Genomic DNA, 26589 nt, shown 5'->3' with positions numbered 1-26589 from the left:
GGGGTCCCTCCCACCGACCGCAAAGCCAACCCGCCCGGGTTTTAGTGGCTGCGAGGTCCTCCCACCCTACTCCACGGCCCCTCCTAGCGCGGGGCTCCTTCCGCCCCGGAACCCCGCCTGGGTCCCGCCTCCCGCGCGGCTACCCCTTTGCTGGGGCGATGGCGTAGGACTTCCCGATCGCAGCGGCCAGTCTCGCCGCGAGTCCCAACTGTCTCTTCCCCAGTCCCCAGCCTTTCAGCAGTCCCGATATTAGAGGATTCCCAACATTTCAGCTGTCTTCTGGACAACCTTTGGAGCTGCCACTGGCAGCGCACAGCCACGCGGCCAAAGTGGAACCCAGCATCCCTCAAACAAGTGCCTTCTTCCAGGATTCTCAGTTTTCTAACGGGATACCACCATCCACTCTGGTGTGCCCACACCAGGTAGTTGAGAGTGAGTCGTCCTTGACCCCACCCTCCTTCAATTCCTCACACTCAAGCCTTCTTTCATCTCAGAGTCTACCTTTAAAGGTCTCCTACATCTTTTTATCTTCCCTTCTGTGTATCTCCTTCTCGCCCTTACAGGCCTAACCGAAAAATATCATTTCCTCTCTACTTCCATCTCTACTCTCAATATGGCTTGTACAAATTGTTGTCGGTGGGCTGACCACTCCAGGGATGGGGCCGTGTGTGAGTCCTGGGTGAAGCCAGAGCCCGGCACAGCGCTGGGCACAGGCCAGCCATCCCTGCGTGTTTCTTCGGTGACTACACCTATCTTGGATGTCCTTGTTCTAGTTCATAATCTTAGGAGCTCTCTGAATTTGCGGTTGTCTCCCATCTGGCCTTCTCATCTCCAGCTTTTCTCCCTGTAGCCCATCCTCCACCGTACATGCAGTGTGATCTTTGTGTCATGCAAAATTGACCCTCTTTCTTCCTCCCCTTTAAATCCTTTAGTGGTTGTCCACTGAGATCTGCACCGTGGCATACAGGTCGTCTCTGACGTGCTCTGCCTATTTCTCCAGACTCTTCTTCGGCCACTCCTGCTCTCTCCTTCTCCCCTCCTGACACTACCTGTAGCTCTTTGAGCACCCCATACTCTGGACTTTGGGCTATATTATTCTCCATGCACCCATATTCCCTGCTTGGTTAACTGTTTGTTGTCCATCCTACAGGACTCTGGGATGACTTCGCTTTTCCCCCAGTGTTGGGTTAGTTGCTTCCTCTGAGTTTTCACCGTCCCTTGGCTTTCCTTTGAACTTGGATATTTTGACTGTTTACAGACCTGTCCCTTCTACTTGGGAGGTCATCTCCGTCCAGTAACAGGGTCTGGCATGCAGGAGAAATCCGTGGGGTGGAGAGGAGGATATTTATGAGGGAAGCCCCTAAGCCCAGTGCAGGGCTGAGAAACAATCTAGGATTCAGGGCCAGACAAACTCAAGTTCAAATCCTGACTTGGTTACTTATAATATATGTGCTCTTAGAAAAGTCACTTCTCTCTAGGCCTGTTTCCTTAGCTATAAATTGGGGGCAATGAATCCTAGCTTACACAGTTGCTATGAGGGTAAAGTGAGGTAATGGTTAAAGGGTTAGGTAACCCAGCAGGGGCTAAGGAAATGGGAATCCAAACCAGAAACCAGTACCTCCTGATTTCAGGGCCAAGTTTGATGATTTTTTAAAAACAGTCCAACGTAATTGAACAACTACTACATGCCAGGTGTTGTGTAAAGATCAGGGGATTCCAGCTTCACTTTCTACCAGTTCCTCTTGTGTTTTACATTCTAACAAAACTGAACTGCTAGTGGGTCCCCAAATACATCATTCTGTGTTACACCTCTGCCTTTTGCACATACATAGTGTTGCCTTGATCTGGAATATCTTTTCTTCCTTGTCCACCAAAGTGAACTCCTACTCATCCTGTTCAGTCATTACCTCCTCTGTGAATCTTACTCTGATTTTCTCTTTCATAGCACTTAAAACACTGGGCTGTAATTATCTATTTGCACATCTAACCCCGTGAAGGCAAAGACCCTGGGCTGAGCATGAGTGAGGACTAGATAAGTGAGTAAAGGAAGGGAGTAAAGAAGGGGCCTTGGCGAGCCCGTCAGTCTAGTGCAAGGGTCAGGCTCATCATGATAGATTAAGTATGTTCATAATTCTTTGCAGCTCCTCCTATCAAAGAGCTGCATTTCCTCATCCCTTGATTGTGTTAGCTTTGTAAGTTCCAGAGCCTAGGCCTCAAGAGGCCTTTCAGCTTTGGCCTTTGCCCTCTTGGCATGACCCTGTCCTGAGACTGCCAAGTAAGGAAGCCAATCTAACCTCCTGGAGGATGATAGGCCGTATGGAAGAAAACCAAGGCCCCTAATTTCCCAGACATGTGGTGAGGCCATTTTGGACTTTCTAGGCCAGCTAGTCCTCCAGCTGAATGAGCTTAATGAATGAGGAAAGGCCTACTCAGCCGACAGAATCATGAGAAATCATGAGAGATTATAAGTTGTATTAAGCCACTAAGTTTTGGGATGGTTTGTTATATACTAGAACATGATGGAAACATACTTAAATGGGTGTTGATATAAGATGATCAGGGCAATAACATGGGCATGAAGGGGTCATGAGAAGAGAAAGCTAATCCAGAAAGGCTTCCCGGAGCAGAGGGAAGTTGGGCAGGTTGTTGAGGGATAAATAGAAATTTGATGGGGTGGGGTAAAATAACCCGGTTAAAAGCAGCATGTGTAAAAGCAGAGAGGCAAGAAAGGAGTGGCACAGCCAACGAGTGGTTAGCATTGATGTGGCGAGCACAGCCCACAGGATTCACGGAAGGCAGTGTTAGGAATGGAAGCTGGAAAGGTTGACTCTAAATCGCAGAGGCCTTGGTGCCATCCCTTAGCACGCCTAGCCTATGCCTAGCATGCCATGCCTATGCCTGATGGTTACTTTTTCCTTAGTTCAACAAATAGTGGAGCTGAATGCTGTGGCTAAAATAGAGAGGATCCGCCTCTGAGGGCAGGGCTCTGTCTCCCTTTGGGATAGAATTCTCTGGGATGGAGCCTTGTCTCCCTATCCCAGAATCCCCTAGAGTTGGGTCATTTCTCCATCTTGAATCAGGATTGTTTGGGTGAGGACTGACTGCCTCTCTCAAACCAGGGCTCACAAGAGCAGGGATCCCTCCCCAGGGCTGGCACTCTGGGCTCTGCAGTTTGAGTCCCAGACAAGGGCATCCAGCAGAGGAGGTGCTAGTTGAATCTGGTGTACAGCCCACACCGTATTCCACTCACCAAACTCTGCACCCTGACGCCAGGCTGTGTCAGCTGGGAGGAAAAAGTGCCCAGAGAGAAGACCTCGAATTCCAAGAAAGGCTTCCTGTGTACCAGCAGTGGCCCTGGTTCTCTACCCCAGATGACAGGTCCCTGCTGCCTTGTCTCTTTGCATTAGTCAGGGCTGTGTTTCCCTTTTCACATAAGGGCTCCCTGAGAAGCCGTGCTGCCATTTAGACAGCATGTTCCTTGGAGCAGGCCCTGTTTTCTGCCCTCTGACTGGGGCTCCTGAAGGCAGGGCTCTGTCTCTCCTCAGAAGCTTCTGGAGGAAGATCCTTCTCCTTCCTACCACAAATAAGGTCTGTATAAGCTGGGATATTACCCTTAGGTCCCCCTCCTGCTCTGCTGTTTTAGGACTGTGTAGTTATTCCCTTCCTGTTTGCCCAAGGCACTCAGAGGCAATCTCTCTCTCTCTCTCTCTCTGTCTGTCTGTCTGTCTGTCTGTCTGACTGACACCAGTGTTTGGCAGGATTGATAGTTATTTGCTCAGGGGATCCTGGTTTTGAAGTGTGAAGTCTTCAGGTGATTCTGGGCTATGTCCCTGGGTCCCTGATGAAACTGAACCCTAGAGGAGACCTCCAGATGTCTGGGATGCTTCAGAAGAGCCCACCTGAGCCCAGGTGACCTTGGCATCTCTCCCTAAAATCCCATCTATTTACGGCACGTTCCCTGACACCTGTGCCTTTTGGTTCAGTTAGAGGCGCTAGACACAGAGGGAACCAAACACAGTTCAGGCCTTTCCCCTTGTATCCTGAGGATGGGAGGAGTTAGCCCCAGGCCTGCCCTATAAGGTAGGGCCCAGCCCACCCCTCCTCACCTGGTATCTGTCTGAGTGGTGCAGGTCGTCGGTGGCAGACGAGTGTGGTGATGCTGTCGGAGACTCTCCTTCCCTCTTGATGGAAGCAGACAACAAGAGGGACTGGAAGAAGAAAAAGGACACGTGGCCTCAGGCTGAATGAGACCTACAGTCAGTCCCCTAGAGTGTCCGGTCCTATGGAGCTTTTGGGATAGAGGCAGAGAAAAGGAGGGCAGAGGGGTAGAGACCGCTTGAGATTCTGAAGGCATGTGGTCAGGCCCCCCAGAGTCTGGTTGTGGGAAAGGATAGCTTGATCCTAGGGATGGGTGGAGACCCCTGGAGAGGGTCCAACCTCTTCCACCCCAGCTAATCTCTGTCCCAGTGGGGCAGGCCTCCCAGTGGGCTGAGACTATATATAGGCTTTGTTCTCCCATAGTGAGCAGAGACTCTGGGACCCCTCTGAGGGGTTGGGGGTAAAGCCACATCCCTGCTGCCCTGCCTGCCCCTAATACAGGCTGGTGACAGCCCCGCTATGGAGACAGTAAATTAAATAGTGTGTAAGAGTTTCCTTCGTGCAGCTAGGGATGTACACTGGCTCCATTTATCCCCGTGCTGTGGCGATGACCCCAGCAAAAATCCCAGCAAAACTAATCCCCCCCATGTCAATCCTGCATGGCCTCTTCTACATATGCCTGCAGTTTAGATTAATAAACTGTCTGCTTTAAATTGTACACGAGCACCACAATTCTAAATACCACATGGCACGTTCAGCCTGCTCTTGCTGCCTCTTGCCAAGGCCTGTTCAACTGCAAACTGGGGGCCTGGAGGCCTGAAAGCAATCCATACTTCCTCCCCCACCCACCTTTTCCAGCCTGCACAGCCCAGAGCCGGAAGCATACAATTCCCTAGGAGGCCTCCCCAGCTTAGAAAACCATGCCAAATCGCCACTGACAGCCCAAAGAAAGCAATTTGGGAAAGATGGAGCAGCCATTTATCCTTCATCTCCGACTGAGCCTTAGGATGTGACCTGCATGCGGTGGCCACGCTGCACATCCTCAGGCAAGGGCCCTGGGAAGGGGGGGCAGCTGCTGGTCTGGCAGGGTTCCCTGACTCGGCCTCATCCCAAGAGCAGGAGGGAAGAAGCCAGGCAGGGACAGGGGTGAGATTCCCTGCAACTTGGAGCCCCTTCCTCACCTACCCAGGCCCAGTGGGAGGCCTAGTGGGTGCCTTGGCCCACAGCTCGGAAAAGAGGTGGGCTTTCGGGCAATGTTCATTTCCTTCTCTGGTCCCAAGGAGGATGCTGAGGAGGGAAAGCATCGTGGGGCCCCTACCCCCCCATCATGAGAAAGTTCACGCTTGTGTGCTCTCTCTTATTCTCTCTAGGTTAGAAGCCCTGAGAGGCCTCAGCATTACACCTGGGGCAAGCGGAATAAAAAAAGGTCACTGGCGCTTTTTAAACATGGACCAAAAAGCAGTAAAATGTGTTTTGAAAAAAAAATCCCGACATTAAATCATGACTTTTTGCCTGGCTCTTTGCCTCATTAAAAGTGGCCTTTTGGAAGGTAAAATTATCATTGTAAGCGATAAGATCTTTAAGAAAATAATTCACGGCTTCTTCACCCTTTAATATGATAGCCGCCACCGGCTAATTTTTTTCTTAATGGCAACGAGGCCATCAATCTTGTCTGAGGCCCCCTCGCCCTCTCCTCCTCCTCCCTCCCTCCTCCTCCCTGTCCTCTCAGTCTCTTGCTTGAACCTTCTACCTCGTGCCTCTTCTACCCATGACCTGCTTCCCTAAAGCCCCATTCCAGGCCGAGGACAGACCCTGAGACAGGCAGCTTTGGGGGTGTGAGCCTATATCTAGAAGTGGGTGAGCAGCGGCCCTTGCCTCTGAGTCTGATTATCAATGAGCCCGCGTTGGTGGTTGCAGGAATCTGCACATGTTTAAGACTTCCCGTATGAGTATTCTGACGGGGCCAGGCGGGTGTGCATCTGTGTATGTGGGGAACCAGGTGTGGACGTGGATTGTGTCTGTGTGTGTGCTTTGAACACAGGCCTCACTGGGGTCCAGTCCCCAGCCTGCCAGCCATGCTGAGGTGTCAGGGGTCGGTGTTTATGGCTGACCTGTCAGCACGTCCGTCTGCCTTAACCATAGCCACTGGAGACTGCAGCCTGGGCCAAGCTCCGCCAGTGTGCCCCCCCCCTCTCCCCCAACGCGTTTTCTCTTTAGGGCTGGGAGGGCTTTGCTTCCTTGGCCAGGGCCTGCATCAGTCCAGGGCTGGGCTAGGTTCCCTGCCCCTCCTCTGTCCAGCTTGCTGTGTTGAGTGATTTCCTGAATGAAGGTGCGGGGTCCACTCCCACCTTTTTGAAGGGGCTGCAGGGGAGACAGGCCAACCCCCTGGAAGTAAGATAGTCACTCTGGCTCCTTTTCCCAAAACTGCTCTCTCAGAGGTCACCAGTGCTTTTAAGACTTCTAAATACAATGGCCTCCTTCTCCAGCCTTTTTCTGCTTGACTGCTGACCACCCCAGACATTCTGGCATTTTTTTCTCTCGGGGTCCTGGGACACCATGCTCTCCTGTGCCCCTCCTCACTCGTCACTGTTCCTCTTCTTCCCCGGCTCTGGGACCTTCTCTTGACCCCCAGCACAGGAGTCCCAGACTCTTCTTGGCTTCTGCTCTGATCTCTCCACACGCACACTCCCTTACTGACTTCATCCATTCTGGGGAATTCCCTGGTGGTCCAGTGGTTAGGACTCCGCACTTTTACTGCCAAGGGTTCGACCAATGCCTTGTTGGGGAGCTAAGATCCTGCAGGCCACGTGGCGCGGCCAAAAAAAAAATGTATCCATTCAGCACTCATTCCTCACTCCCTGTAGAAAGGGCTGAGGATTTTTGCCTTTACAAGTCATTGTGAGAACTTATAAGACAGGATGCCACCTTACTGAGGGGTGGGGGAGAGGACACTCAGTGAGTGAGTGTTTAGTCCTCCAACCCCAGGTCCCCACTCCCTCAAAGCATCACCTTTGCAGTACCATCTACCTATGTGGCCACCTATGGGAGTCCTTGGTACAAGTCATGTCATCCTGAGGCCTCTGGCCCTTCCTTTGAGCCACTTGTCCTTCACTCTTCCTTTCTCCATCTGATGCTTTCAAGCTTCCCTTCCATAGTGTCTGTTCAGAGGGTCAGATTGTCTCCCCAAAAGAGCCCAGCATCCTCTCTGGCCCCTGTTGCCCTCAGGACAAAGCACATGCACACATCCCATGGTCTGGCTTCTAAGGCCCTGCACCACCTGTCGACCTGCACTTCTATATTTTTCTTCACCTGCTACAGCTCACCTTCCTCCTTTGAGTCTCCCCAGACTTAGTGTCTGGGTCCCCCACACCCCCAGGTCATTCTTGGCTTTGACCCCATCCTGACTAGAAAAAGTCAAGTGAGCATACTGTGACTCACATTCAGACTATACACACGTGTGTATAGTGCAGGGCAGCCCGAGGTGCGCAGGGCAGCCCGAGGTGCGCAGGGCAGCCCAAGGCCTCAAGCTGACGAGGAAACCCTGAAAACAGCTGGGGATCCAAGAAGAGCTCCTTTTTCTCAAGAACCAGTTCTGAGTGGGCTTAGGTTAGGATGGGCAGGAGGAAAACACAATTGTCCACCTACCTTGGGGGTGCCTGGAGCCATGGCATCCTTCAGAAGGGAATTCTTGCTGCCAAGAAAGAAGAGAACAGGGTGACCATTCCACTTGCTGCCCAGGGCACGTAAGAGTAGAATAGGAAGAAGATCCCAAGGAGGGAAGACATAGCCAGCCAGCCCAGCCCCCCTCAGCCAAGCTCCATCCAGCTCATTCAGCCCCAGCTGGCCCTGCCTCACTCAGCCTCCATCAGGGGCCAGGGGCCAGGGGCCAGAGTGGGCTGCTGGGCAGGGGTACTGACACTAGGCATGGTAGGCTGTCTCGTGGATCTGAGGAAAGGGGCTTTACCTGACTGCTCCTATCAGCCCTGAGGATTCTTCCTGTCCTGCCCCCTTCCTTCCAACCTCAGCCTGCTCTTAGCTCCTATGGGATTGGGGTGATAGAACTGACATGGCTCTTGTCAATTCTCCCTCCAACATGCTGCAAACTGCGTTAGGCCAGGAATGATCTCCCCCTGATTCAATTTGTCAGCCCCAGGCCCTCCGGCATCAGGCGCGGCAGGCACGGCAGTCGGGCGGTAGCTGGGGCCTGAAATACGGTGGGCGGCTCAGAGTGGGGGGAGCAGGGGTGGGAGGTGATGGATGGGCTGGGGGGGAGGCGAGGACTGTGTTTAATAACAAAATTGGTATGCAAGGCCAAATCCTGCGCTAAGCATGAGTGATCCAGAGCCACAAAGTATTACAAATCCCCGCTAAACAGATGCTGACAATGGAACAAGACGTATCAAATCAGATCCACTTCAGAAACATTAATATCCCTGTTCCTGGCCCTCCCTCCCTGCCGCCCCGACTGTGCTCACCACATCTGTGCTCACACGTTCACTTACGTGCTGTCATGCGCACAGAAACATTACATGCACACACAGGCACTGGCTGATACACACAGAAGGCAGATACAGCCAATTCACATAGGGTCCCCACACAGGTGAACATACAAGGTGTACAGGTAGAGCACACCCAAGAGATCCACACAGCACAAAAGATGCACCCCCAGGGCAGATAAAAAACCGGGCACACACGCGTGGTGTATACACAGGGAACACCCACTGGGTCAGGCATAGACACACCCAATATGTGAGCAAAGGCATAGGCAGATTTGGATAAAGTAAGAGTTCTCACCCAGGGCCATTTTGCCCCCCAGGGGACAATTGGCAACATGTGGAGACTTTTTGTGTGTGTGTGTGGAACGCGGGCCTCTCACTGCTGTGGCCTCTCCTGTTGCGGAGCACAGGCTCCGGACGCGCAGGCTCAGCGGCCATGGCTCACGGGCCCAGCTGCTCTGCGGCATGTGGGATCTTCCCGGACCGGGGCACGAACCTGTGTTCCCTGCATCGGCAGGCGGACTCTCAACCACTGCGCCACCAGGGAAGCCCCATGTGGAGAAGCTTTTGATTGTCACAAGTGGGGGCGGGGAGTTTTCTACTGGCATGGAGTGGGTAGAGGGGATTAACCATCCTGCAGGGTACTGGATAGACCCTCACAACAAAATATCCAGCTCCAAATGTCAGTATTGCTGAGGTTGAGAAACCCTGGTATAAAGGCAGATACACACATATCCATTGTCTCTATAATTCTGTCAACATGTGGTCACACCTGGAGGCTCAGACATGCACGAAGAGGTGCAGGCACACAGAGTCCTGTTCCCAGAGATGTGCCCTTAAAGACATTCACAACTGTCACCCAGGCCTGGATGAAGAGCTGTGCCCACATCCACACAAGCATGCACAGACACCCATGTGCGCCAACACACACCTGACACTCGTGCACCCACAAATGTAGACACACATGGATACACACCCACACAAGCAGACACGTACATCACAGTGCAGGGGCCAGAAGGCTTGGCAGCAGCAGGCTGAGGCTAAGATCTGAGTGTAAGAACAGCTGTCTGGGGACTTCTCTGGTAGTCCAGTGGTTAAGATTCGAACTTCCACTGCAGGGGGCGCAGGTTCAATCCCTGGTCGGGGAACTAAGGTCCCACACGCCATGGGACATGGCCAAAATGTTGAAAAAACAAACAACAACAAAAAACAGCCGTCTGCCTGTCTGATCACACAGTGGGGGCGTCACAGGCAGGAGAGGACCACCAGCCTGGGTTCCAGTCAGTGCCATTTTGTTCATAAATTGTCCCCATGTTCCTGCTCCTGATCCAGGCACCAGGAATACAGAGAGGAAACTGAGCTGCTTTTGAGGAACTGCTAGGTGTGAGTTTGTTACTTTTATCTTTCCTTCACTCAGTCAACAAGTGCTGACGTCGCCGTTGTGCCAGCCCCATTCCTGGACTTAACGGGTGCAGAACTGAGGCATCTACTGTATGACACTGTTCTCGCCAGACCCCTGGACTGAAGTCTGAGTGTTATCCGAGCAAGATCAGGGTGAAACAGAAGAGGAAAGAATGAACAATTATTGTGTACCCACCACACGTGACAGGCATGGGCTAGGAACTTTATATGTGTCATCTCTTTAAACCTTCACAAAAACTTTACAAAGTTGACTAGCAGACTACGTGACACCTCTCTGCTCACACAGCCCATGCAGGGTTTGGGATTTGAGTTCATGTCTGACGGAGTCCAAAGTGCTACTTTTCGGTTGGCCACACAGCCTCCTAAAGACACTCAGGGGTTAGGATGGAGGGCTGAGCTCTGAGTTCTTTTTCTCTCTTCATTTTGGGGAGTGTACTTCTGACTCTGGGCTTTAGTTTACTGCACTGGTGAATAGAAATGGAGACGTTTAGGGCCAGGATGTCCACCCTCTCCCTTTGCTAGTCCTCTGGATCTTTTCCTGGCAATCCTCTTCCCCTTCCCTTGAGTTGGACTGGTACTACGCCAGACTCCTTCCCTCTCCCTGAGCAAGCGCCCCACTGCCCTACCTTTCCTCCAACAACCTGCTTACCTCCAAGTGTGCTTGGTTCCCCCAGACACAGGAGACTGGCGAAGGGCCCACCTTGGAGAGGAGAGTCTGAGCCCTGAGCCGCTGGCAGCCGGGCTCCCGCCCAGCCCATCCGCTCTGCTCTGCCTTCATCCCTCCCTGTTTCCACAGCCCGCCCCCAACGATTTCCTCCCTTCTTAGTCACTCGCTGCCTAGTGATCCATGGGTTTTAAATTATAACTGGGACCCAGGAAACGCGTTCCTAAGTACAATATTCATGGGCTGGGCTGACACTTTTAATTAAGGTGATTTACACTGAATTATCCTTGGAAATAAAGAAATGGTGTGCAGCCCAGGAATAAACCATCATCACCAGCCGCCTTTGTAAGTTACACTTCGTTTTAATCTATTTGGGGAATTGTTTATCTAGTTCATTACCCAACCAAACACCGAGGCTGGCCTTAAATAAGGCCTAAGTGGGGGTGGGGGCACTGCCATCTCCACACCCTGCCTCCCCTCTAGAGTCACCCAGCCTCCCTCTGCCTCCTTCCAGCCCCTTTAAAGCACTGAGCAGAGATCCTGCTTCCCAGCCTACAGGCCAGATCTCAAAGTGGCTGCGGAAGCCTCCAAGAAAAGGTCTCTGAGTTCAGGCCCCACCAAACCAAGCCCTCCTTTCAGCTCTGCGCAGCCTTTCTGCATCCAAGGCTCTTTCCTCTCTCTGGGTGGAAACTCCTGTTTGAGGGCCACAGAGAAGACTGGGGGCCACTCCCCGACCTGCCCTTCAACCTTCAGCCCCCATCTATTTTCCTGCCTCTCTGTACACATCGTCTCCGCCCCATCACCATCCTAGAGAAAGCTTAGCTTGCCCAGAGCTCTGTCCACTGTCCCCTCCTTCCTTCAGATATCTGCTTCTCTGCCATCATCACTCTTCCCGTGACCCAAGTCAGAAAGCTCTTCCTAGTAAGCACCCCACAAGTAATCAGCTAAGTTCTCTTGCTTCTCCCCACCACCAGTCTCTCATCATTCCTTCTTCTCTGTTCCCACTGCCACTGCCGTTGTCTTAGATCAGCTTCACCACCTGTACCCTGGACCCTAACCTCCTCACTTGCTTCCCTGCTTCTACCCCCCAAATCATGTCCCACACTGGCCTCCAGAGTGATTCTCCTACAGCTCAGCTCTCTGATAGGCTTCTCCAGCTCACCGATGTTCTAATTACCCCATTACCTCCAAGACCACCTTCCAGCATTGAAGGCCCTCCACTATCTGTCCTCAGTCTAACTTTGCCCTTCTCGTACTAGGTAGCTGAGTCTGGGGGCCTATTGGAGTGCCTGTGCAGGACTGAGAGGGGGAGTGGTAGAAGATTGGGTGAGGGAGGGTGTGTGGGCACAGCCTCTGATCTCTAATGGAGAAGTGCTTTGAAAAGTGTAAGTGCTTTGCCAATGGGAGTTCTGACTCTTTTTCCTGTGTCTGTGTGCCCGTGTGCCCGTGGGAATGAGCATATGTGGGAAGTGGTTCTTTTAGGGGGTAGGTGTGAGCACATCTATGTGTGTTGGAATGGGGCTGTGCGCGTGTGCCTGTATGTTGTGGACATACATTTGCGCCTGTGTCTGTAAAAACCAGCCAGCCCTAGTTTGGGAGCTGGAAGGTCCCTGCTCCTCTGTGTGAGCCCTAGATTGTGTCTAAAGTAGCAGCCTGCTCTGTGCTGTTGGGCAGAAGGGGGCAGAGAGCACAAACCAGGCCCACCCAGAAGAGCTCCTCTGGGACCAACCATGTGGAAGGGTGATGGAGAGGCACCCTGGCAGCAGCATCCACAGACTCAGGAGCTGGCTAGGCTGAGGGAAGGGAAGGAGGGCAAAAGGAGGCAAAGGCAGGGTAAGAGAGGGGAGGGGACAATTGGAAAGAAGAGGAAAGAAAAGAAAGGGAGGGGAGCAGAGAGAAGGGAACAGAAAGGGAGGATTGGAGAGCTGGGGAAAAGGCTGCTGGCCACATGCCGTGGATGGGGATGCCCTCATCTGAGCTCTGACCAGAACTCTCTGAGTGATGCACACACAAACTCTGCCTTCCTGCAGGACTCGGTTTCCCCATCTGTGAAATACCTGCTTAAAGCTCGGCGCTGACGGCGGGAAGAGGAGGAGGGAGGGGTCTCGGGAGCCCGGGTGCCACATCTTCTCCCAACCTCCACTTCTCCCCTCCTGCCTCCTAGAGAGCGGGCAGGGGCGGGGCAAGGGCATCCAAGGCTGGGTCCCTCCCCGAGCTACCCGGGCGCCACGGCCCTCAGCCCGGAGGGAGCTGACACGCTCCTTGGGAATTTATCACGCACCCAATTACAATGTTAATTGGCAAGTTCCTGAAATCAATTAATTCGCAAATTTTTTCCAATTAAAAATCCAGATAAATCACAAGGGCGGCGGCGAACCGGTCCAGCCTGCAGTCCGGTGGGCGCAGCGGCTGCAGGGAGGTGGCGGGGGTGGGGTGGGGGGGCGGGAGAGAAGAGGGGAGGGGGCGGAGGGCGCGGCTGCCCTTGAACGCCTTTGCCGGCCGGTCGGACTGTCAGCGCGCCGGGCGCGCGGGGCCGAGACAGATAAAACCATCGACCCGTCGCCGCCAGCGCTTCGGCTTTATCGATCCGACGGGAATTTCACTTGCTGTGCAGATCCCGCTGTCCGGCTGTCAGACACCGGGTTGAGGAGTGGGGACGTGCCAAGGGTTAGGGGGTGCTGGGCTGGGCCTGGACGAGAGGGGCACAGAAGTGGGGCACGCAAGACATGGCGGTGAGGGGCGGGGCAGATGTGAAGACTCCGGGTGAGGAAATGGACGTGGGCCGAAGGGTGTGGACGTAGGGGATGCTTTGAGAGGACGTGAGGGACGAGGGATTGGTGCAGGGTCACGGGTGGGGGTGGAACACTTCTGTGGGCAGAAGTGGATGCCCTGGGCAGTGCAGGGATGGGGCCACAGGGATTAGGCTGTAGCGTGGCCCCCAATGAAGAGGCAGAAAGAGAGCTTTGGCCCTCATTCTCCAGACCCTTAGGGGTGCACTGCGATTACAAGGCTCTGCGGGTCCCTCCATCTCTGCCTCTATTCTTAGTTCCTGTTGAGAAGTCCTCCACTGGGAGCAAATTACCCAGAAACACTCCTGGATAGCCAAGGTATGGAACTCAATTGCAGAAGGGTGTTTCTTTCACTCCCTGCCTGTTCTAGGCTGGTCCTGCGTATGTGTGTGTGTGTGTGTGTGTGTGTGTGAGGGAGGTGGGAGTGGTTAAAAGCATGGGCTCTAGAGTCAGATTGATTGGGTTTGAATCTTTACCACTTCACAGGCTGTGCAACTTTAGATAAGTCACTTAACCTCTCTGACCTCAGTTTCCTCATCTGTAAAATGGAGTTAATAATTATTAACTAGCCCAGTGGTTGTTGTGAAGATTAAATAAGTTGACACAATATAAAGTTCTTGGCACACGGTGTTCACCAGGATTATTATTATCATCATTAGTATAGTCTTCTGTGGTAGTTTTAAGTATTCCCACAAATTCTTTGGTGCTCTCTCCTTCAAGAGCTTATAGTGTTTAATTCTCTGTTGAGTGTGGGCTGGACTTGGTGACCTGCTTCTAGTGAGTAGAATAGAATACATTAGAAGCCATAGTGTATTACTTCCCAGACTAGATCATAAAAGGCATTGTGGCTTCCTCTCTAGTCTCTCTCTTGGATCACTTCCTCCGTGGGAAGTCAACTGCCATGTCACAGGGAAACTCAAGCGGCCCTGTGGAGAGACCTGCATGTTGAGGAACTGAGGCCTCCTGCCAACAGCCATGCGACTGAGCCATCCTGGGAATGGATGCTGCAGACCCCGTCAAACCTTCAGATGACTGCAGCCTTGGCTGACATCCTGGCTGCAGCCTCATGAGAGACTGAGCCAGAAGCCACAACTACCCCCAACTACCCACAATTACCCAACTAAGCTGTGTCTGAATTGATGACCCACAGAAACGGAAATATTAAGTGTTTGTTGTTTTAAGCCATGGATTTTTGGAGGAACTTGTAACACAGCAACTAGTATTTTGGCCTTCAAAATTCAGCCCAGGCCTCACCTCCCTTAGGAGGCCTTCTCTGCTCTCAGCTGGGTTTGCTGCCTCCTTGATGCTCCCACAGCTCCTGTTCTTCCTGTAGAGCAGTCTCTATCCCTCAGGATTTCTAGTGCTTGGCTCTCCTTACTCGGCTATTATGAGCTCCTGAGGGTGGGACCATTTCTTTCTTTCTTCTTTATTTAAATGGAAGTGTAGTTGATTTACAATGCTGTGCCAATCTCCGCTGTACAGCAGAGTGACTCAGTTATACACATAGAGACATGCTTTTTTATATTCTTTTCCATTATGGTTTATCCCAGGAGATTGGGTATAGTTCCCTGTGCAGTAGGGCCTTGTTGTTTATCCATTCTAAATGTAATAGTATGCATCTACCAACCCCAAACTCCCAGACCATCCCTCTCCCTCTCCCACTCCCCCTCCACTCCCCCTTGGCAACCAAAAGTCTGATCTCTATGTCTGTGAGTCTGTTTCTGTTTTGTAGATAGGTTCATTTGTGCCGTATTTTAGATTCCACATATAAGTGATATCATATGGTATTTGTCTTTCTTTTCCTGACTTCACTTAGTATGATAGTCTCTAGGTCCATCCATGTTGCTGCAAACAGCATTATTTCGTTGTTTTTTATGGCTGAGTAGTATTCCTTTGTATATATGTACCACATCTTCTTTATCCATTCATCTGTTGATGGACATTTAGGTTGTTTCCATGTTTTGGCTATTGTGAATAGTTCCACTGTGAACATAGGGGTGCATGTATCTTTTTGAATTACACTTTTGTCTGGGTATATGCCCAGGAGTGGGATTGCTGGATCATATGGTAGCTCTATTTTTAGTTTTCTGAGGAACCTCCGTACTGTTTTCCATAGTGGCTGCACCAACTTACATGGGACCATTTCTGATTCACCTTTGGTCTCCTACACCCTGCACGGGGGATTAGGTGAGAGGGTAGAGGAAGGAAGATCAGCCAATTCTGGTGACTGGAATTGAACAAGGGGTGGGATTGGGAGTAGTGGAACAGACTGTGTTCCCCTTTTCCCCAAAGATGGCTATGACCATGTCTCCCATCCCACATGCTCTTCTGTAATAGGAGCTTGCCACTTCTCCATCAAAAGGTGGGGTGCATGTCCTTGCCCCTAAAATCTGGGTGGGCTAATACTGCCTCAACCAAGAGAGGACAGCAGAAGTGATGTTAAGTGATTTCTGAGGCTAGGTTATGAATGGTGGTCCAGATTCCATCTCGTTGACTGGAACATTTGCTTTCAAGCCCTAAGCTGCCATGCTATGAGGAACCACAGGCCACAAGGAGAAGCCACGTGTAGGTGCTTTGGTTACGGCCCCAGCTGAAGTCCTAGCTGACAGCCAACATCAACCACCAGACGTGTGAATGAAGCAGCCAGGTGATCCCAGCTTCCAGCCACCATGTCTTCCCAGCTGGGGCCCCAGATATCATGAAGCAGACACAAGCCACCCCCTCTGTGCTCTGTCTGAATTCCTGACCCCACAGATTCCACAAGCATCATGAAATGGTTGCTTTAAACCGCTAAGCTTTGGGGTATTTTGCTACACACCTCCTCTGCTGCCTTTAACAACCATGGCTCCTCCACAAGGCCCGGGAGGAGGCTCCGTACAGTCCTTCAGGCAGGGACAAGGGAGGTGGGGTGGAGCAGGGGGGACACGCCTGAGCATGTTCTCAAAATTGTCACCTTTCAGACCTTGAGATTCATAGACAAGGTGGATGGCAACCCCAGGCTGCACTTCTGGGGGAGCTGCCAGGCCCGGGCCCTGCTGCCGTTACCCTGCCCTGAGGCTCCTCCCCTTTCCAGCTCCTCTTGTGCCCTTTTGAGGCTGAGGCTCACTCTCCTCACATCTCCAAAAACAGAGGAAGAAGAGAAAGGCAGCACCATTCAGCTGGTGGAGCTGAGGATTGAAAGCAGAGTGGAGAATGGCAGCAGGGCCTTGCCTTCTGCCAAAAGGCTGGGACCTGTTGGCCAGAACCCCGAGTGGAGGCCTCCGGCGGGCAGGCTCCCCATCAGGTGGCTTACCTGGCAGGCAGCTGTGCCAGCTGTTCCAGTTCTTGTTCCATATGCTCCTGCAGCTCGCTGGGCCTCAGCAGGACCTGGCAGATGGGGCAAATAGGGGCCTGGCTGTCAAACAGTGCTGCTGCCTTTTTCTTACCTGGTAAGGGAAGAAGAGACAGACATATAAGCCGGGCTATATGTGGAGGGAAATGCCTTGTCTCAGTCCTCCACCCCAAGCCGGCTGCTACCTCCTAGGGCTTCTTGGCCTAGAGGAAGCGTGAGCCTGAGGGTCTCAGAGCCCATGAACATCGCTCAGCTTTGCAGTTCCAGAGGCTGTGGCTGTGCACCGCACCTCCCCAGCCAGCTGCCCCTCTCGGAAATCTATCAGGACGCAATCAATGCTCTGTGCAATCAAACCTTGATCACTTCATTTCACACGTTAGTGAAGCAGCTCTCGTTTAATCACACCATCACCCAGAGTATCCAGGGCCCTCTCTGTCTCTACCTTAGCCTCACTGCTTTCACACTCCCCAAAGTGGGAGAAGGAAGAAAAGAGGGAGAAAGGGGAATCTTTCCTGCAGTCATTCAACAAACATTGATGTCTTCACTGAACCAGGCCTAGTGCAGAGTGGTGGGGACACACAATATAATCAGATCTAGTCCCTGAAACTGAGGTGCTCACAGTTGAGTGGGAAAGACAGAAAAGGACCTGGGTGACTGCCAGGGTGGCTTTCCCCATGCTTCTTTCCATGGCCTCTCCTCTCCTCCCTCTGCATTTGGGATGATCTTGTTCATTCTTATGGCCATCACTCCCACCTGTGCCCTGCCGACTCCAGAATCCATTTCTCTATGCCAGATCCCTCCCGTGTTCTTCGGACCCCTATATCCAAATGCCTAATGGACATAAATGCCTGAATGTCCCACAAAAATCTGAAACTCAACAATCCAGAATTGAGTACTTCAGCTTCTTCACTTTCCCCTCCCCGCCCTCTTCAGCAGTGCTCTTCTCAGTGAAAGACACCTGCATTCACCTGGTCACCCAAGCCAGTAACCTTCGCCTCGCCCTCGGCCCCCTCCCTGGCCTTACTCCCCTTCCCACATTCATTTAACCACCAAGTCCTCTCCATTCTGCTTCAATATTCCTGGAATCTACATTCTCCCAGTTCAGGTCTCACTCCCTCTCACTTGGATAACCTCATTGGCCTCTGTGAGTATAACAGATTCTGAGCTCTTCCCCTCCAAAATGCCCTTCAAATTGTGTACCCCCGATACACAACCACACGTGGGTTTAGCACTGGCTATGCTGACTTGGGGGCCCGCTGGGGGCCTGAACTCTGTACCCACTCTGTCCCTGATGGTAACCAGAGCACACGGTGCTAGGAAGGGGCCTGAAGGTTGCCTAGTGCACCCATTGGGATACCTAAACTCCCTCCCTTGCCACTCTCCCCAGCCAATGCTCCCCTGGCCTCTGCTAACAGGCACAGTGTTGAGGAGCCCTATTCATCTAGAAACATCCCTGTCTATCCATGTAAACTCTGATTGTAGGAAGGACTTCTTTAGCTTAAGGCCACATCTTTCTCCCTGTTTCTTCTTTCCTCTGGTGCTTAGGGAGGGTCAAATTAGCTTTTAGAGACATAAAGGGCTATGCCAGTGATGACTTAGACGGTTGCTTCAGTAGGGTTGCCAGATAAAATACAAGATGCCCAGCTGAATTTCACATCAATAATGAATAATTTTTTAGTATAAATATGTCTCGACTATCGCACAGGATATACTTAGGTTAAAACTTATTCATCCGTTTTCTAGAATTCAAATTTACCGGGACGTCCTGTATTTTTATTTGCTAAGTCTAGTAACCCTATGCCTGAGGGAATTCCCAGTTCAGGCTGAACACAAGAACCCACCTCCTTTTGACACAAGACTGAGGATGATCACGGCTCTCCTGGATGCCCAGACTAGGTCATCTGAGAGCTCAGAAGAGAGAGGGATTCATTCTGGGTGTGTGTTTTGAGGAGTGGAAAAAGAGAAGGTTTAACCAAAGAAATGAAATTTGAGATGTGCCTTAGAAGAGTTCCAGGCAGAGAATGGGAGCAAAGGAATGAATGAATGAATGATTCAGTTGTGAGTTTCTTGTGGGGGGGGACCATTTCTTAACCATCTTTTAATCTATAGACAATAGAAAAAAGACCTGGCATGGATTAGAGGCTCAACGATGAAATGAGACAGTGGAGAAGAGGAAGGGAAGGAGGGGAGGTAAGAATGAAGAGCTAACTGTCCCAGAAGCAAGATGACCTTTGCAGAGCTGGGATGTCAGCTGGGAAGGCTCTGTGTGTGCCGGGGTCAGGTTGGGATGGCTCTAGTTGGTGTGGCTAGGTCTGTGAGGAAGGGAAGGGACTCTACTGATCATGTGCCCTGGTGGCTGTGCCTCCGATGCTCCGGGGACGGCTGGAAGGCAGCTTTGAGTAAAAGAAGCAGATGTGGTCCCGGTCTGCGAGTGGGGAGATGAGGAGTCTAAGCTCATTCTAATTTCATTCAGCCAGAAAATCTCAGAGGTGAGTGAGGCCCTAGAAATTCTGCAGGCCATTATCTTTATTTTACAGATGGGGAAACTGAGGCTCAGAACTAGACAGGGGCCTCTGCACTTGGCTCTTGATCTCATTGCTTCATTTATTTATTCATTCAGCAAACATTTAACAACAATTATTCTACATCACGTATTATTCTATGAGAAGCTGAGATATCTTTATCTCTTTCTCCGAGATAAAGATAACACACTCCTGGCCTCAAGGAGATCACAAACTAGTGGGAAAGCTGAAAAAGAAAATCAGTGATTGCAGTCAGTGCAGCCCTGGTCAGGGCTGAGGGAGGCATGAATGGGTGCTTGTAGGGGTGGGCAGGAAGGGGCCAGAGGAGGGTGGTAGGACCCAGCCAGGGGGGTTGGGGGGGTGGGCATTGCTTGATGGCAGGCATGAAGGATGAATAAGGGAGAGTTGACAAGGCTGGTGAAACCAAGCACTGAGGAAGGATCTGGGCATAAGAGGGGAAATGGTAAGAGAGAAGAATGGAGAAAGAGTAGGGTCTAGGGCATGGACTAGGAGCTGAGGTGGAAATATCAGGATTTCAGCCTCTCTCAGCCTGGGATACCAAGTACGGCTCTTAGGGCTTCCTAGAGTCCAGGTTCCTCCCTCTACATCTGGGAGCAGGCACCAGCATTCCCATATACCTGTCCTCAGTTCATCTGCTTTGTTGACAGGGATCTTCTCCTTTTCTGAGGTTGGCCTCAGTTTCCCTTTTGGGACGATGGGTCCTCTTCCTGGCTCCCAGCTTCAGGAATAGCACTCACAGGGACCAGCGGAGAGACCCTGCAGCCTATGCCCTCCATCCCACCCCCATTTTCTCAGGGGCTGGAATGGCAGGTGTCAGCATGGCTGTGGGCCCCCTGCTTCCCCTCCCCCGCTGTGTTCCCTATAATTTTATATTGAGACCTGTGGTCATGACGTGGGTTTTACTGCACTAACGACATGGCCTGCCCAGGTTTAATGACAAAATCCATACTCTGGCCCTGGGCCTGCTCCTCGTTTGCATAATTCCCAGAATACAGCTCCCTGAAGCTTTTGACCTGGGCCATTACAGTGGCCATAAAACGGGCCATAAAACCGCTGGGGATGGCCAAAAGGAAGGGGCTGTGGTCTTGCGGGGGTGGGAAGAAAGTCTTCAACCCCCTACTCTTCCTAGGCATCCTTTGGCTCTTCCCTTCCACAGTTCCCAGTATCTGGGAGTCCATCTCAGGCTGGAGAGGCCTCCAGAAATCCTTAGTCCAGCTGCCCATCTAATGCAGGAATCCCTTCTCCAACACCGCTGCCAGCATCACAGGTAGGCAGACCGAAAGCATCTTCTCCTTGAGCATTCCTCATTCCTGACCCCGCCCCCCCCACCCCACAGCTGGCCAAGCCCTCGGCCACAGGTGGGTCTAGGTCCGAGGGGCCTAGGTTGAATCCCGTCCCTCTTCAGGAGGCCTAGCTCTCCAGGGAGGTCAGGAGCCAGGCTGAGCAGCATCGTGGGGAGACGCGGGAAGCATGAGGGGATGGGGACAGGGACTGGGACGGGCTGTCACTGCTAAAGATGATGAATGGGGGAGGTGAGGCAGGAGGCCCGGTGTTATCGGCAGTGGATGGCGGTGCGGGCGGGCGCTCGCCGCTTCTGCTAATCCCCGGGCGCTGCCTCAGCCCTTGCACTGATAACGAGGAAATGGGACTGACAACAATTTTTAGCTGAGAGATTCTTCACCAAAATGCCAGGCGGCCGGAGGTCTGACAGCGCCTGATTGAGTGTGTGAGTGTGTGGGGGGAAGGCGCGCGGCCCCCTCCCCTCCCCTCCCATGCAAAGATGGATCGCTCATTCCGCCTCCCGTCCACATTCATTACCGCACCTCCCTCCCGCCGCCCCGCCGCCGGCTCCGCCGCTCCTGCCACCTCCGCCTCTCCGCCTGCCGCAGGTATCCCCCAGGCAGGAGGAGAGCAGAGAGCAGAGCGGCCTGACCCTACCCTCGGCCTCACCTGGGGCACCGCCAGCTCAGAGAGCAGAGTCAGGGCTGAGTCAGGCCCTGCCTGGAGGCTCCTTAGTTGTGGGACCTCCAGAGGGTCCCTTCCCCTTTCTGAGCTGCTGGGATACCTCCCCACCAGAAAACAGCCAGGCTCCACGAGGAAGTGACTGCCTGCGGTTGTAAGCAGCGGGGGACAGGCCTGCTGAGGAGGGGCATCGCAGCCAAGTAGCTTTTCCCTGGCCTGGGCCAGGCTCCAGCTAGTCCGGCCCTCAAGTCTTGGATCAAGGCCGCAGGTACCTGGGGTCCAGGATCAGCCCTCTGTTGTGCCCCTCTGTTGGGAACTGCTGACCACTGGCAGCTCAAGGGCCGGCACAGCTGCTCCTTCTTTGCCATCTTCCATAGTGAGGCCTGGTGCAGAACTGGGCCCTGGAGGATGAGGGTCTCATTCAAAGTGAAAACCCTCCCTTCCTAGATCACTAACCCACATCCGGCCCTGCAACTCCCAAACATGTGATTCCCTCTCCAGCTTGGCCTGTTTGGGTTTGTCCCAGTTCTGCCTGTGGGCTCCATTCTTGCCTCTCTGTTTATTCAAGCAGCAAACCCCAAATTCATTATCTTTTTTCCACGGACCACAAAAGGCAGAGCTTGACTGACTGGTGTCTGACTTAAGAATGGGGAGGGTTAAAATGAGGGGGAGGGTAACTCTAATGACAACTGGCAGTGGAGGCTGGGACTTTCAAGAGTATGTACGTGTGTATACATGTGTGTTTATGTGTACATATGTGTGTGCTCCACCCTTTTCCTCCTGCAATCCCGACGGAAGGGCTTCCATTTCCTGGTGACCGAGAGCCTTCAAGCAACGTTCAACAGAGTTGCCTCTTACTAGCTGTGAGACATTAGGCAAATCATTTAACACGTCTGAGCTTTAGTTTCTTCTTGTCTGAAACAGGGATAATAACAACTAACTCTCAGGACTTTTGTGAGGATCTGGTTAAATCAGGGCTGTGTGCTGAGTCACTATTATCTCTAGTAAGACACTAGCACAGTTTGCTGTTTGTGCCTGGATCTACCCCATCCTGACACCAGCCTGGCCTTGCCTGTATCCAGCCTTCTTCCCTCCTATGATCAAGATGGTGTACCACTCAGTAGGTACCCTGGCCCTCTTGGCTTCCATGGAGTTCCTTCTTCCTATACATCCATACCCATATAACTATTTACTGGTTTGTTTGTCAATATATCCATCCATCCACTTAAACATTATCTGCCCATTAATAATAATAACAGTTTATTGAGTGCTAGTATATGTTAGGCTGTAGGTTTAATGCTGCACGTATGTAATCTCATCTAATCCTTACAACAGTCCAATGAGGTAGGTATAATTAATCTGTCTTTATCGCACTAATGAGGAAAACAGAGCTCAGAACAATGAAATGACAGAGCTGGAAGGTTCAGAGCAGAGATTTAAATCCATATCTGTCTGACTCCAAAGCCAGTGCTCTTAACCACTGCATAATACCCAGCTACCTACCTACCTATCCACCCACCTCGGTAATGATTCAATAATCATTGACAAATGTCAGTTGAGTTCCAAAGATGGGTCTGCTACAGTATGGATGCCATGCAGTAATGAACAGACAGACACACTCTCTGCCCTCAGGGAGCTTAAGAACTAACTGTGGATAGAGACATTCAACAAACATCCCCAGTGTGGTCTTAGAACAAGGGAAGTACGTGGAACTATGGGAGTATATCATCTGGTCTGGGAGGTGAAATAAGTGACATTTAAGCAAAGGCTTGAAGAATGACTGGGAACCAGTCAAGCAATGATGGTGAAGTAGTGTTTCTAGATAGAAAACAGCATGCTTGAAGGTACAGAGGGGAGAAAGCCTAAGTGAAGAGTTGAAAAGGGTCCAGTATGGCTGGAGCAGAGAGTGAGGGGCCGAGCACTGAGAGCTGATGAAAGAGAGGCCGGATCCTGGAAGACTTTTCAACTATGTTAATGATTTTGGCTTATTATTATTATTTTTTAACATACAGTGAGAAGCCACTGAAGAATTTTAAGCAGGAGAGTGACATATCAGACTTGCATCTTTTTAAAAAAAATTTATTTATTTTTGGCTGCGTTGGGTCTTTGTTGCTGTGCGCAGGCTTTCTCTAGTTGTGACGAGTGGGGGCTACTCTTTGTTGCGGTGCGCGGGCTTCAGTAGTTGTGGCACGCAGGCTCAGTAGTTGTGGCTCGCAGGCTCCAGAGCGCCGGCTCAGTAGTTGTGGCGCATGGGCTTAGTTGCTCCGCGGCACATGGGATCTTCCCGGACCGGGGCTCGAACCCGTGTCCCCTACATTGGTAGGCGGATTCCTAACCACTGTGCCACCTGGGAAGTCCCAGACTTACATCTTAAAAGGATCATTCTAACTGAAAAGCGGAGAATGGTCTAAGGGGACAAGATCAAGTGCAGGAAGGCCATCTAGGAGGTTATCGACTAACTCAGGTGAGACATGAAGGTGACCTGCTCTAGCGAGATGATGTGGATGATGATGGAGATGAACAGAAGCGGGTGGATTGGACATGGGGGTTCAAGGACAGAGAGGAGTCAAGGATGACTCCAAGCTGCCTGACTTGAGCAACTGCTAGGTGTTAGACCATTTACTGACTTGTGGAACAGGAGGAAGAGCAATAGGCTTGGTAAGGAAGAAAATGAGTTCAGTTTTGGATAAACTTACTTTGAGGAACTGTTAAGGCAACCCTGTGAAAATGCTGAGTAGGCACTATGTGTGAGCCAGAGCTAGAATTATAGAACTGGAGACGCTGATGAGATAAAGACTGAAATTCACCACTGCATGTTCTGTGTCTAGAACAATGTCTTGCATATGGTAAATACTCAACAAAAGTTAAGAGTAGGTGAGATCGCCTAGGGCCAGAGTGTACAGTAAGAAGAGGCTGGAACAGAACACTGAGTAACTCCAACAGGTGGAGGAAGTTTAAGTCATTGAAGACTAAGAAGGAACAGCCAAGAGGAGGATGAAAACAAGGTGATGTCATCAAAGCCAAGAAGGGAAGAGTTTCAAGGAGCGTCATCGATAGGGTCGCATGCTGCTGAGAGGTTAAGAACACAAGGCATGAAAAGTGTCCCTTCCAGCCATCATGTCCACAGTACACCCATCTACCCCACCACATCCATCCAAGCCACCACTCTGCCCTCTCACTCATTCCCCTCTTCCTTCTCGTCTCTCCAGAAAACCGTGATTGGTGCCTCTGCTGAGCGTGGGACGGGAAGAGTTAACATGCTGACAGATGGCATTTTTTACCTTCAGTCAATACGAACAAGGCCCCAAGACTACGATTCCAAACATCTGGATTTCATCAATATGTGATCTGTCATCGTATATTGGCATTCCCCAGTCCCCGCGCCAGAGCAATGCGGCTGGTTTTATTAATACGTCAAATACATTATCCGTGTAATACACTTGTCTGGCTGGGGCCTCCCGCTGGGGCGGGGCGGTGGATTTGAATGTATGATGAATCAGTTTGCATTACATGTTCGTAAGTCATCATTTGTCAGGATTAATAGGCATCCCTGATCGAGGAGGTGGGGGTGGGGCGGGCAGAGGAGAGACGTGTATTTAGCTATGGCCCACCCTTATCCGCCAGTGCCCAGGGGTGCCCTGAAAACAGCGGTGCACCCTCCTGCCCAGACCCCAGGCCAGTGGCTGGTGGTCTGGTGACATTTTTAGCAGTTCCAGAGTCACTTGGAACCAAAGAGGCCTATCTGTCTCTGCTTTGGGCTTGCCAAGCAACCAAAAAGGATATGGCGGGGACCATTTGCACAGGCTGGCTAAATCTTACTCATCCTTTAAGGCTCTGAATTCTTTCTTCCAGGGAGCCTTTCCTGACTCCTCCTGACTGCACTGAGTGCCTCCTCTGCGTTCCCACAGCTTCTTGTGCTACCTCTGGTCACACAGTGTTATAATTGCCTATCATGTGTCTATTGCTCTCTTTAGACTGTACATTTCTTGAGGTCAGGGAGTAACTTGTTTACTGCTATAGCCCCAGTGTCTAGCAGAGGGCATAGCCCAAAGTAAGAGGATAGTAGTTGTAAAAGTAGGAACCAAAAGATATTCCTTGAATGAATGAATAAGTGATCACTGACCTTGCTAAACCCCCAGAAGATGCAGATGCTAGCTGGAAGACGTTGAGGGGGTTTTCTCTAGTTCCTTGCCCCTACCTCGCCCCTGGTCTGGTCTGGTCTGGTCATCTATCCTACTGTATATGCTCTTCTTCCCTTGCTCCTCTTTCTTGCATAAGGAGGATCCCCTCACACAGCACTGGCTCCCTGACACGTGACATATACACTCAGGTAGAATTCATGGGGTGACATGTTCATGCCCACATGCCCTTGCCATCTTCCCTTCTCCTTCTACTCTCCTGGCAGAAACTCAGATTGGCATTGCCCATTCCACATGGCCTCCTGCCAGCTCCAGTTTCTTGTGAAACAGGAGCTGGGCTGGTGCCCTGACCCCTATTGTGATGGATGCCATTTACTGTCTCTAGCAATAGAGGGGGCCTGGATTGAGCCAGACATGGCTCTTGGGTGGCCAATGGCAAACATCTGCAAGACAGCCAGGAAGAGGTCAGCCTGTGGGTAGTCTAGGCTCACACTTGGGCTCTAGCTGGAACCAAGGGCTCTGGGCCAAGGCATAATCAAGCTCACTGAGTCTTGGGCATGGACCCTAAATGCTTGGCCCCATGAGCATTTGCTCCAGCCAAGTGCACTAGCCAGACTGTTGAGAGGCTGGTGGGGCTTCAGGGGTCACAGCTATTTCACACCATTGACCTTGGTTGCCCCAAACACAACTGCAGCCTCTCTCCTCTTAGCTAAGTTCCCCTCCTCGCTTAGCTAATGACTTCCAGACAGTGCCCTGTGCTGGGCCAGGCCAGTGGTGGGTAGGGTGGATGGGCTTCCCAGAGTTCCTTGGGATTAGGCTTTATTATGAACTGCAGAAATAGGCCCAGTTCAGGACAATATCCACATATAGACATGCACACATGTCCTCTCAAATGTCTGGACACACACACGCACGTGTGGGCACTGGCACACACACGTGCTCAGACAAGTGTGGGTATTTGTTCCCATCTAGTTGAACACATGTGAGCACACGTATATATGCAAGTGTAGACTGAGTACACCCGGACACTCTCCCCACACACTTCATTCTCCCCCAGTGTCTTCCTTGCTGTGGAGCCAAAATGCTAGGACTGGGCTGTGTAAAGCAAATCCAAGTGTGCTTTACCCCCTGCTGGCTCTGACTAT

General features: G+C 51.7%; 1 protein-coding gene and 1 long non-coding RNA gene across 3 annotated transcripts in view; one reads left to right on the top strand and one right to left on the bottom strand.

The window, feature by feature from the left end:
• The window catches only part of RNF220 (ring finger protein 220), a 217733-nt gene that overhangs the window by 20320 nt on the left and 170824 nt on the right, over nucleotides 1-26589 (bottom strand). For both annotated transcript variants that reach the window (XM_060089689.1, XM_060089690.1), the window contains exons 2-4: nucleotides 16762-16894; nucleotides 7744-7789; nucleotides 4107-4208 (exon numbers count right to left, since the gene is read on the bottom strand). In XM_060089689.1, the coding sequence (XP_059945672.1) occupies nucleotides 4107-4208; nucleotides 7744-7789; nucleotides 16762-16894 (281 nt within the window). The remainder of the gene's footprint in view (nucleotides 1-4106; nucleotides 4209-7743; nucleotides 7790-16761; nucleotides 16895-26589) is intronic.
• Nucleotides 164-24776, top strand: LOC132483861 (uncharacterized). Its single transcript, XR_009531126.1, has 3 exons — nucleotides 164-432; nucleotides 10012-11025; nucleotides 24515-24776. It is a non-coding gene; the product is annotated as an uncharacterized LOC132483861 (long non-coding RNA).

This window comes from Mesoplodon densirostris, chromosome 2 (assembly GCF_025265405.1).
Source record: "Mesoplodon densirostris isolate mMesDen1 chromosome 2, mMesDen1 primary haplotype, whole genome shotgun sequence".
NCBI lineage: Eukaryota > Metazoa > Chordata > Mammalia > Artiodactyla > Ziphiidae > Mesoplodon > Mesoplodon densirostris.
This window is presented reverse-complemented; position numbering and strand designations above follow the sequence as displayed.